This window comes from Apis mellifera, linkage group LG6 (assembly GCF_003254395.2).
Source record: "Apis mellifera strain DH4 linkage group LG6, Amel_HAv3.1, whole genome shotgun sequence".
Taxonomy (NCBI): domain Eukaryota; kingdom Metazoa; phylum Arthropoda; class Insecta; order Hymenoptera; family Apidae; genus Apis; species Apis mellifera.
In genome coordinates this window covers 14,973,269-14,985,904 of record NC_037643.1, presented here as the reverse complement: position 1 = coordinate 14,985,904, position 12,636 = coordinate 14,973,269, and the positions used below count along the sequence as shown (strand labels likewise).

At 36.9% G+C, this 12,636-nt stretch overlaps 1 protein-coding gene and 1 long non-coding RNA gene across 4 annotated transcripts in view; both read right to left on the bottom strand.

Annotated features, from left to right (window-relative positions):
- Positions 1 to 12,636, bottom strand: part of LOC409707 (zwei Ig domain protein zig-8) — an 85,486-nt gene that overhangs the window by 4,031 nt on the left and 68,819 nt on the right. For both annotated transcript variants that reach the window (XM_006570540.3, XM_393205.7), the window contains exons 2-4: positions 7,968 to 8,134; positions 3,076 to 3,286; positions 476 to 603 (exon numbers count right to left, since the gene is read on the bottom strand). In XM_006570540.3, the coding sequence (XP_006570603.1) occupies positions 476 to 603; positions 3,076 to 3,286; positions 7,968 to 8,045 (417 nt within the window). In that variant the 5' untranslated portion in view covers positions 8,046 to 8,134. The remainder of the gene's footprint in view (positions 1 to 475; positions 604 to 3,075; positions 3,287 to 7,967; positions 8,135 to 12,636) is intronic.
- LOC102656121 lies at positions 4,372 to 7,956 on the bottom strand. 2 transcript variants are annotated; one of them, XR_411901.3, is made up of 2 exons: positions 5,867 to 7,956; positions 4,372 to 5,367 (listed from the first exon to the last, which is right to left on the bottom strand). It is a non-coding gene; the product is annotated as an uncharacterized LOC102656121 (long non-coding RNA). The 2 variants fall into 2 exon arrangements; XR_411902.3 differs by having other exon boundaries at positions 5,871 to 7,951.

Genomic DNA, 12,636 nt, shown 5'->3' with positions numbered 1-12,636 from the left:
TAATATTCGAAAAAAAGAAATTAAAATTAAAACAATTCCTTTGGAAGAGCGAAGGAAGATTAACCGCGTAACTTTTACCGTTTTTCGCGCGGCTGATGCGTGCGCGCTCTCTTTCTCAAACGAAGAACAAACAGAGAAAGAGAGAGAGAGAGAAGAAAAAGAAAACAATTTCGCAATCATCTCCTCGAACCTCTCCGCGCCCTTTCTCATTTATTTATACGTGGAATCCACCATCCAGTGGATTTCTCGCACTGGTCTGTAATAAAACACGAGAAACAAAAGGTATTCTCGCTTCAAGGTTTCGCGAGAAAGAATGTGCTCTCTCTCCTTTGAGCGAAAGGGAACGAAGCGAGAAACGAACTGCCGGATTAATAAACACGCGCCCTGCCCACGTGCCAGCCTCGACGAATCGAATCGAGAGCGTCGCGGAGACCCCCCCCACCACCATTCCTTCTCGAGGGAATTATATACCAACCTCGCTGTTGTGACTCCAGATCATCATGGGCGGTGGTTCCGGGGCGTACTTCACCACGCAGGTTAGGTTGATCGTGCTACCCTTGTTCACGAACAGATCGGGCGCTCCTATGATGATGGTGATCGGTTCTGAAACGAAGTTTTTTCTCTTTTTTTTTTTATTTTTTTTGGCGAGAAGAACAAAATATAAAAATAGCTCGAGGATCAGAATTAAGATTGATAATATCAATATTTTACTTTTGACATCTGTCGTTATAATTTTTTACAACTTTGATCAAGAATTTTTATATTATATTTTTTTTCGGCTCGTTTAATTTATGGATCGATAGATTCATTCGTAATTTTGTTATTTGTTTAATAAATTCGAATAAAAAATAAAATAAAATTATTCGATTATAATTGATTATAATTTTTTTTTTTTTTGGTGGAAAATTCGGAAAAAAAAATATAAAAAATGATCCTCGAGGATCAGAATTACGATAGATATCAATATCGTTTTTTACTTTTCATATCTGTCGTTATAATTTTTTACAAACTTTTATCAAGAATAAAATATATACATTTTATTTATAGTTTAATTTATGGATCGATAGATTCATATACAATAAAACAATTATTAATTTGTCTCGCAAGATATATTCACCTGCATCGATAAATTTTAAAAATGTATTTTATTCGTTTAATAAATCCGAATAAAAAATTATTCGAAAAAATCGGAATCTTTATCGGGATGGATTTCGAATGATTTTTGGATACGTTATAAAAATTTATTTTATATATGCCACACGTATACGAGCACGTTATTTTTGTCATCTCTAATTCTCTTTAATGTAAACACGCGCAGAGGTGACCTGTGAGGCAAGTGAAAACACACAACGGATGAATCGATCGAAATATCAGCGAGATGCGAAAATAAAATATAAAACGATCCTTGATGATCGAAATTACAACAATAATTAAAACAATAACGAATATCGATATTATTTTTACTTTTGATAATTTATCAATAATTTCGATTCTTACAACAATTTTGCATTCTATACTTTTTAAATCGATCAAGAGATTTTTTTATCATCGATTCGATAAAAATATCAATTTTTATTTATTCATTCATCCTCGAATTAAACGCTCGGTCAATTGCCTCCTTGTTCAACCTGAAATTTCCGTTTAATCTTTACCTTTTACTTTTAAATCGTAAGTTTGAACTCTGCATTTCCTCATTTCTAACATTTTCGTTTCAAATTGAAACGACGGGAGTAGTGTGAAAACACGCGGTTTCTTTTCCTTTTTTCGAATCGAAAGGAAAATATTTTTTAAAAACGAGGCATCGAGAAAGGATCGAACGATGAGTGAGAGAGAGAGAGAGAGAGGGAATATACGAAAGCGTACGTTGGCAAAGCGTTTTCAGGTCAAGTCAGCGCGATAAGATCTCCCTCTCTCTCTCTCTCTCACGTTTAATAGTACGAGAAGGCGAGGAGGATATCGGACCAGTCATTAACGGCTAGGATATACGAGCCCGCGGACGGCCTCGTTTCGAGAACCCCGGCTTTGTAACGCCCGCGTAAAATCTTCCGCGTATCCTCGATTAATCCCCCCCCCTCGCTACACATTTATCTTCTAATTTCAAACGCATCGATCGAGAAATTACTTCAACGCTTTCGTTTTCTTCTCTGCAAAGAAAGACGAAAATTCTTCCCGACTTCTTTCTAATAATTCTTCTCGTATCAGGTTACTTTCTTCTTCTGAATTTCTTTTAAATATATTTTGAATGGAATACGCTCGAAATTTATTTTTTTTTTCGAATTACATAATGTTTCGATGAAGAATTAACGAAAAGGATATATTTACGCGGATGGAAAATTTTGTTGACGAAATACGATCGATTTAAGAAAGATCGAGAAAGATCGAAAAAATAATCGGTTAATTTTGCGCGCGCTTTCGAATTGAATTTTTTTACAAAGGCTTATTTACACGTAAAGAACGAAACAAAAGGTGGAGGAAAGTAAAAGTTTTTTTTTCCCCTCGAATATTTAATAAATTCAAAAGATCGTTTCTATATCTCACGATTTCTTCTTAAACTTCTTTTTTTTCTTTATCGATGATCGATAAAAATAACCAGATCTTACACGCTTCGAATTTCACAAAAGATATATTTGTGATAAGTTTGAATCTATCGAATTGTTATGTTTATAATAAAAGTATCAAAAAGGTGGAAGATAATGATAAAAATTCAAACAAATCGAACGTTTTCTTCACAAGGAAATTAAAAGAGATCGAGGTTGAATTGAAAATATTTCGCGCGAAATATTCGAAAAGTGGACACGACGAAATTACGCGAATAAAACTGGGAGAGGTGGAGGGGGAAGATATCAAAACAGTTTGGAATAGTTGCACTCGAAAGTTATTTTTCTCTCACTCTTATAAATTTATTTCTACATTTCGAAACTCTGACGATTAACCAACCAATGGCTCGTTCTTCAGAGTTTAATGGACGATGGCCCTTCTTTCGAGAACTTGCGAGAAAAAAAAAAAAAAAAAAACTTTTCCTCAACTCGGAGAAGAATAAAGTTTTCTCCATCTTTACTCGAAACTCTTCCTTACCGACTATAGTCAGGTAAACGGGATGGCCGATAGGCGGTGTCGTTGATATTTGGCACTCGTAAATACCGGAATCCTTCTTCTGAGGATATCGTATCCTCAACGTCCATTCCTCGGCGTGGGGAAGGTGCAACGCCTCGAACCGTTGATCGCTCGTGTACGTGTAACGGCCGACCGTCAACAGATGTATGTCTCGATGCCTCACCCAGGAAACCTGAAACGAAATACTATAAACAAACTTTCTCCTCCACCCATAAAAACAAACGATATTCCCCTCTCTGCGTTCGACTCCAACCGAAATCGATCCATCAGAGAGACTCGTAAAAGTGTAGATTAGCGAATTGGAATCAATTCGCCGAGCTCCGTCGGTTAGGAAGATCACACGTATATTCCTCAAGGAAAAATTCTTAAAATACGGTGACTCGTTCGTATAATAATTTTCCTCGAGTAGAATGACGAAGGAATATCATTTATCCGAGCGTCTTAACGCCTAACTTTTAAATTGTCGACGGGGGGAGAAAGTAGGCCAGTCAAGTCGGATTTCCAATTTTTCCGATATCTCTCTTTCTCTCTCTCTCGAATCGACGAGAAAAAAGAAAGAAAAGAAAAAAAAGGAGAATCTCGATCACAGCACGTGTTATACTACATACATATATATATATATATATGTACATACGTGTCCACGCTTTAACGATACGTTTAAATCGATTAAAGCTTGCGGCGATATCGATGAAACCGTGGACGTAATTACGCCGAGTGCAATCCGTTTGCTTGGAATCGTGCGCAGCGATGGCCTTAATTGTCGTACGCCAAACGAATGGACGAAAGGAAAATCGTAATGCAATTAATATTACTCGATCTCGAGAACGCTCTAGGGACGCGTTGATACGGATTGAATTTCTGCGATGCGATTTTCGAGCGATTGCGAATAAGGGAGAGAGGGGGAAGGGAAGTCTTTGTGACGCAATAATAATAATAATAATAACAACAACAATAATAATAATAATAAGAGGAGAATCGAAATGGGTTGGGAATTTATTTACGTATGTGAAATTAAATATGGTACGAAGAATAGAGAGTTTCTCGAATAAAAATTACTGCCTCTAAATGGTTTGCCTCGCGAAACTCGATCCTGTGAAGCGTGAAGGTTAACAATGTGAAATTTGAACGCGTTTCGTCCAACGGTTAAATTATCGGTTCTTGTTTTTGAGAAAGAATAATTAATTGCATTGGTAAGTATTTTATTAAGGAAAGATACCATATAATGTTGCGAAAATTTTATTTGACGATGGTTGTTTATTGGAAAAAATTATTAATGGGTGTTTATAAAAACGTGAGACAGTTTTAGAGGGTGGATATTCTAGACGTCGAAACGATGAAAAAACTTTATATGTACATACGTCCGATAAGAGTTAATTAACGACTTATAAGCTTGTTTATGTTTATATTAGATAAAAGAAGACGGCGAAAGAGCGAGAGCGCTCAGCTGGACGCGAGGCAGTACCGTATTTCAGTGTCGCTTGCGTAGCGGAGCCCCTCGATGAAAGTAAATACACTGATATTTTTTTTTATGTGCAATTGATTATTTCAAATGAATTTCAATATAAACACTCTGCATAAACGAGGAATTAAATTTTTATTCTCGATAAGGATTCTCGAGATTAAATGACACGTTTCGATTTATCAATTTAATATGTAATCGAATTTTTTTTAATTTTTTTCTTAACAATAAACCCGATTAAAATTGAATCTGAGTTGAACTATTTAAACTCGAAACATTTCTTTTTGATATGAAATTTTTAAAAAATAAATTTGATATGATAATTTTTTAATAAACAATAAAGTGGCTCTTTAGCAACCTTTGAACAATTATCAATGATTTCGTTTATTGATAAATCCAAGTAATCCAAGATAAAGAAAAATAAAAAAGATAAAGACGGACGCACGTAAGTAAACTGGGTGTGAATTCTCTCCGCGGATCAAGTGGAATCTTGGAATCAGAAAGGGGAGAAAGGCGAGGATCACATGGAGGATCGTTTCGAGGCTATTTCCTTTCCGCGCATCATCACCACCAGTTCCAATTCCCCATATAATGACGATGTCACTCCAGGCAAGAGTGTGACGTCACCATGGAGACCTGGTATTGTCCTAGGTGGGTCGCCACCATCCGCGAGAGTTTCCGAGTTCTCGAGATGGCGCTGGTGTGTCATCGGCATTAGCCGCGGCATTGTTTCGCGAGATTCAACCAAACCTATGCACGTATATCTTCCGGGTCGTGGATGCATCAGGCGTTGCCTAAACGAAAATTAAAGATAAGTGGAACGATAAATCAAAGTGAGCTGTCCTTCTTCGTTATCCTTTACGATTCTTACGTTCGTATTACCACGTAGATAAAAAGAATTGATCGAAATATTCAAAGTCAAAGGAGAGAGTCGAATTAATCAAGAAAATAGGTATCGATGGAATTTCTATGAAATTTATTCACGATTAAAGAGTGATCTCTGTTTTTAAATTGGGATCATTCTATGTGTTTTCTTTGACGTAAAAAATGTAATTGAAAATTATTTATGAATTTTTCAAGTTCGAATTATACCTGTTTCAATAAGGAATTAAGGATAAACAGTGTTGCAGTGAAAAATTGGCAATTATTTTAATGAAACTTGAGTGAAACTTTTGTTAAATTTATACCTTACCAAATCAAGTATTTTAATTGGAATATGATTTTACGTGTCCCGTGTAACGAATGTATGTAACAGGTGGTTCTGAGATCTAAAAATTCTAGAGAAAAATCTACCTACGATGCGATGCGAATTTTTGCGAAGGATTATCGTTCGTGCCTTCCTTCCTCTCCTTAAACTTTATTTTCCCGTTTTGCCACGAGAATCGACAACGTAAATCTTTCGACACTTTGAAACTTTTTCGCGAGGAGAGGATGATTCGTATATTTTGATTAAAGGGAAGGAACGATCGAATCGCGATGTTGCCGCGTTTCCACTGAGAATATGTCAGTGTTGGATGCTCGTCTCACGACTTCCCCTTCCATTGGCGCTCCCAGGGATTACCGTGCCTCTTACCGTGAAAGTAGACAGCGGGGGAAAATGGGATTGGCGAGGTGGGGGGAGACGGGGATAGATCTCGAGGAAATAAGGACTCCGGTGATCTTTGTCCGGATAAAAGGGAGTCTTCTATCCTTATTCGTGCACGTGTGTGCGCGTATTTGTGTGTGTGTGTGTATACTTCTCGAGTACATACGTGCTCCGCCGAACGTATACGCGCACTTTCCTGATATTCGAGGAGAAACATGCTACTGTGTAATGATCTCTGAACGTTTTGTCGCGTCACGTTGTAATCCAGCAGGAATTTCAACGACGACGACAAACGATAGATGTTTGTTCAACGCTTTAAATTTTTTCTCTCCATTTTTTTTTCTTTTTTCTCCCTTTTTCCCTTTTAAATTGTCGAACGAATCGATCCTTCTCGAAATTGAAGATCTGCGAATAATTCTTTTTTATCGTCATTTTCGAAAATGCAACAACTCTACATCTTAATAATAATAATTTAGATCTGCGATAATAAAAAATATCGCGGAATAATTTTATTTTTCGATTCGTATCGTCGAAACGATAAGTTAAACGTTCGAAAAAAATATTAATTGTTCTAACGAGGATGGATTATTACACATTTTATTACACGAGAACGTATTACGTTATTCATTTTGTTCATCCAAAATAAAATAATACTCGTAATTGAGAGTAGTGGATTTCTAATTAATTGGATTTCTAGAATTATCGGAGAAAAAAAAACGAACGAAAATTCATTGTTGTTATCATGATTCCACATATATATATAAATACATTTCCTGGAAATCGTTAATATTCACTTCCGTTTATTTTATACCTGCGCATTAGATACCCGTGCGCAGTAATTTATTTATCGTTCCCATTATCGCCGTTTGTTGATTTCCTTGATTATCACATTGCCACGTACCTAATTTTCCAGTAATGAAAACGAGGACTCCACTTTGTAATTTTAATTTCTTTTTTTTTTTTTTTAATATTTCAATATAACACACAATTGTTTCTTGATGAACAGAATATTCCCTGAATATTCGTTTAAACCTTTTTCTGTCGAAATCTCTCTGGGACTGGATCCCAGTTGGAAAAAAAAAAGTGAATCGAATTATATAATCGTTTCGAAATTTCGAAGGAGCGACCCTTTTGTTTAACTCCCCGCAAATTGGTTTAATTCCTCGTAAAAGGGAGACAGAGAGAGAGGAGGAGTTTTGAATGAAAGGATTTGTGTATACAGCGGCTTTTGTGCTCCGCGATTGAATCGAGGAGGCATCTTAAACCGTGTTTCGAGCGGTCTGCGAACCAGGGGCGTCAGGTAAGACACGGCCGCCATTGAAATTGCCACCGGAGCCCGGTGTAAGCCGAAGTCAAACTGCCGTTGATTAGCTCGCGGACCCTGTATGCCTATTAACGAAGACCACCGTTATCGTTGGCCGTGTATCAAACACCGGCTTTTCTTCAATGTCGTGATTATTATATACGCGTCACACAACCTCGTGTCTTGTTTGTTTTCACTTCGAATCGAACTGGAGGAGCACATTCATCATCGAACATTAAATTTCGAAATTTTCATTTAATTTTTCAAAGTTCAAAAATCGAAGATTAATATCCGACCAATTGATTATCTTATAATTAATTGTTAATTTCTTTTTCTTTTTCTCTCTTTTGATTAAAATTAAAAATTAAAAACGAAATAGATCGAAATAGTTCGATCGAAAAATGTATAATTTTTAATTATTTAATTCGAAGTTTGTGTAAGTATAAGATAGAAAGATAGATTTCTCAATTTTCGAGGAATAAAAAAAAAAGTAAGAAAAGACTCACCGTACGATTGCCGAGATTTTTCACTTTGCACACCAGATGCACGGTTTTCCCCACCAATCCGGTGAAGTTGGACTGCATCGAGGTGTCGAAATGGGGCCCTGTGCCGGGAGTTGGCCACTCCTCCAGAAAGTCGGTTCGAAAATTTCTTATACATGACGCTATACCACCTGAAACACGGACAAAATTCGATATATCATTTTTTCTTTCATCTTACAAATATTTTATAAATAATAAAAAATTATAATAAATAAAATAATAAATAAATAAAAAAATTATAAAAATTTGTAATAAAATATTTTGTAAATTTTCGATCGCGAAGGATTTGTATTTATTCACCGCGAAACACTGAACGCGATTAACTCACGAAGAATAATCGGTCGAAACAAACATTACTTTTTATGTAGTTGCTTGGTTAAAGAAGGATAGATAGAAAGAGAGAAACGCAAACGGCTGTTTATACGCGCGTTTCGTTGAAAGGACGCTTAAAGGGCGTTTAAGAAAAACTTCGCTGAAACGGTTGGACGATTCGAGAACGAAAACAGTTGAGAAAGAAAAAAGAAAGGAAGGAAGGAAGAGGAAGAGGCGAGAAGAAGATTCGGAATTGAATAATTTCGAGCTAACTGGCTGGGCTATTCAGTTAAGCGATCTCTCGAGAGTTTGCATAAAGACGGGTGCGTCCTACGGGACGCAAGACATTTTTGAAAAGCCGTGAAGTTTCAAAGAGATTAAAATGCGTGTCGAGCGTATTCGCGAGAGGTAAAAAGTTTCGGAAGAGGTAACGGATCGGATTTTCTTTGATGTTTCGTTGCTTATAATAATAATAATATTCTCTGAGAGAAATATATATATTCTTTCTATTAAAAGTTATTTTTTCTCGATCGAGAAAATCGAAATCACGATCACGAAAATATTTCGTATCAATTTGTTTAAACATAGAATCTCTACGTGTAATATCTCTGTCTCCGAAGGGATTACGTTTCTTTTTTATTTATTTATTTTTTTTCATTCAATTATCCTTCGTAACTCGATCGAAATATTCTATTCGAACATTTCGAGGACACGAAAGAGTTCGAATTCCAAATGCGGTACAACAGAATAGTAGATTGTAACGACGAGTGCCAGCCGCATTCATCGTTCAAAATATTTTTTTCTTTTTTTTTTTTCCACAGACACCCTCAAAGCTCGATCGTCGGAACGAATACGCATAATCTGCGTATTCCATCACGCGAGATCAACTCGATATATAGAATTCAACGGGACATTCGCCCGCTGCGAATGTTTCTCTCTTTGTATGTACACGAATCCCCTCTATTCGACGTAACATCATGAAACGATTCCATCAATTCGAATCTTTCGAAAGATGATTTTGATACGAGAGAGAGAGAGAGAGAGAGAGAGAGAGAGATTTTTTGTGCGCGTGTGTTAGATGTGTGTTAGATGTGTGTGTGTGTGTGTGTGTGTGTGTGTGTGTGTGTGTGTGTGTGTGTGTGTGTGTGTGTGTGTGTGTGTGTGTGTTAGATGTGTGTGTGTGTGTGTGTGTGTGTGTGCGTGCGTGCGTGCGTGCGTGCGTGCGTGCGTGCGTGCGTGCGTGCGTGCGTGCGTGCGTGCGTGCGTGCGTGCGTGCGTGCGTGCGAGTGAGTGAGTGAGTGAGTGAGAGAGAGAGAGAGAGAGAGAGAGAGAGAGAGAGAGAGAGAGAGAGAGAGAGTTTGAATTGCACAAATAAATGGTTGGAATAGAAATATCGCTTCATCGTATCGGTAATTTCTATTCCCGAATTTTAGAATTTTATTATAGGGAAAAATTGAATATCGAAATCGATATTCGTACGATTGTATCGAGAATAATTTGAATATTAATTTATCGTTTATTTGATCGAGTTATCATTATTCGTATTATTTCCGTGAATTATTTATGCGAGTTTTATTAATTTATAATAATTCCCCGGATACGAGGGGAATAATTATTAAGAGAGAAATGTTTTTCGAACGAGACTTGTCCGGTGGAAATCCTGACTGACCGAAGATACGGCATTGGCGGTGAATCGGGAATCAGAACGAGTAGAGAACAATTTTGCGGGGGTAACAGCGTGTAACGCGACCAATGGGTTTACCCGACATCGACCTGTTTTGCTCCTATCCTATTCTGAAATAACATCCATAGAGTGCCATTGTTCACGAATGATCGACTTTCCTTTCCTTTTCCGTGCCATTTGATATCCCTTAAATTGTTCCTTTCGAATTATACAACGGCGGGAAGAAGCGCGACAATCGAGTATACGTTTCGTCAGTTTATTTCTTTTCTAGCGTTTCGATATACGATATACGCAAAAGATATGCAATTTATTTTTTTTACGAAAGACATACTTCAAGATCGCTTTGATTACTTTTCATTGTTCATCGTTAAAAGATTATTAATAAAAATGGGTTTTCTTCGAAACAATTTATTAGATTAGGTTAGGTTAATTTTAATAGATTTATCATTACGAATAATTGATTACTGAAAATTAGTCCAATTCAAATTATTAATTCAGTTAAACAATTAGATTTTTATTTAATTTTGATTTTATGTGAAATTGAACGTTGGAATTAATGTAAATAAATTAAGATATGTAAATAAAAGATGTTAAGTAAAATTTTCACAATGCTATTCATTAATAATTATAATATAACGAAAGTTCATAACGAATTTGAGAATATTAAAAGAATCGTAAATTTTCATCGATACTTTTTCTTAAAACAACTCTATTAACCTTCATCGATATAATTCATATAATTTTACTTGATGATTATTTTCCGATTTAACACAGCGCCAATTATCCACCACGTAACGTAAATTTCGAAACGAAGAATGGAGATAAACAATGGTAGGAAAACACGAAGCGCACTCTGCCGAAGTTATAACGAACTGTAAAGTGGAATTGGAACGTGCGTGAAAGTTGCGCATAACGTTACGATCTCGCGAAACTTTGAACCACCCAATAAAATCGATCTAGGTTATACGAGGGGTTAGGTCAGGTTAACAACTTTTTTTTTAACGAGCAAAAATCGATACTCGACGATACAATTTTATTCATAAAATATTTTCTTATATCCAGTCCACGAATTAACGCGAATCACCGTATATATATTTCGAAAACGGAGAACGGAAAGTACAAACAAGAACGTTCCTCCTCCCGAATTTATAACGAATTGTAAAGTGGAATTGGAAACGTGAAAGTTGGGGCATAGCGCGTTACCGCTCTCTCTCGCCAAGTTTAGAGGCAATAAAATCGATCTCTAGGGTAGGAGCGAATCAATGGAACGGGGATAAAGTGAAATTTAAATAAACATCGGGATTTCGGGATAATACGCGAATACCGGGCGGATCCATTTGTTTCCCCCTGGAAAAAAGAATGAGCGTAATCGTATATATTTGATCCCGAAAATCCGATCAAAGGTTTTTCGAGAAACGGAAATCGAGAGGCGAGCGCGTTGAAAAGGCCGTGGATCAATGGGGGGAGGGGAAAGCAAAGTTGAAACGTGGACAAGAATGCTAAGCTTTTCTTTGCGAATCTCCTCCCCTCTTCGAAATCATTCGCGTGTGGAGCACCACTTTCACACTGGAAACTTCTCTTTCGTTAGTTTACTAGACCGTGGCGCTCGTAGACTACGCTTCGAAGCTTTCCGCCCTAGAAGTGGTTAAGACGAGTTCACTCCGACCGTCGTACAAGATACACGTCCCCCCACCTTTTTGCCGAGCCATTGATCCCCGAGAAAGAAACCCGATATACACCTCTCCCTCCTATCTCTTTCTTTCTTTCTCCGCAAGACGCCGCTTAGGATATATTTATATATAGGTATTTAAAAATATCGTAGATATCCCCCTCCCCCCATTGGATTGTATTTTCCCTTATTTATTTTCCAACCGAGTAGGACAGGGTTCTGTAGTTACAGGATGTGTTACTTCTCCAAACGGTATTATTATAGAGAGTAGGGAAGAATCATGACATCGTAAAAATGGTTCTCCATCCAAACGAATCGAACCGTAAATGATATTTATTCGATCGTTTCGAATATTTATATAAGCACCTGTGTTGGGAAGGAATCGATATATATTTACAATATATTATTTCGAAGCGAATTACTACCAACGAGCGTAAAATTCTTATTTTTGACACTCGCAGTATTTTGTATTCGTTCGTTAAATATTTCGAAAAGTTCGAAAAATACTTTCGTTCTCATATTATTCGATTAAATAACAAATAACAAAAATTGCACATTGTCTCGAAAATATTCTCGGCCTCGTGCCAAGATTCCAACAACTGCTCGCTTTTCTTCTTCTTCTTCTTCTTTTTCTTCTTCCTCTTCCTCGGCCAATTTGTCAGGATTCTTTGGAGAAACTTTATTTCTCAGCTTCCCAATCGCGAATGCTATAAAGCAGAAACACCGAGCGAGGCAAAAAATTCAGGTATACTCCCCCCTCCCCCCTCCGTAAATTCATTTCACGCCGGCTGGAACGAGCCTCCCCACTCCTCTCGTTTGCATTTTTCGGCCGCGTCTCGATGAACGAGCGACATTAACCAACCAACCAACCTTTCGGGAGGATTGAATTTTTTCCTCTTCTACTTTTAAACCGGTTCTAGATTAAATTATTTTATTCCGAGTATGTTCAAATTCTATGCCGTATATTC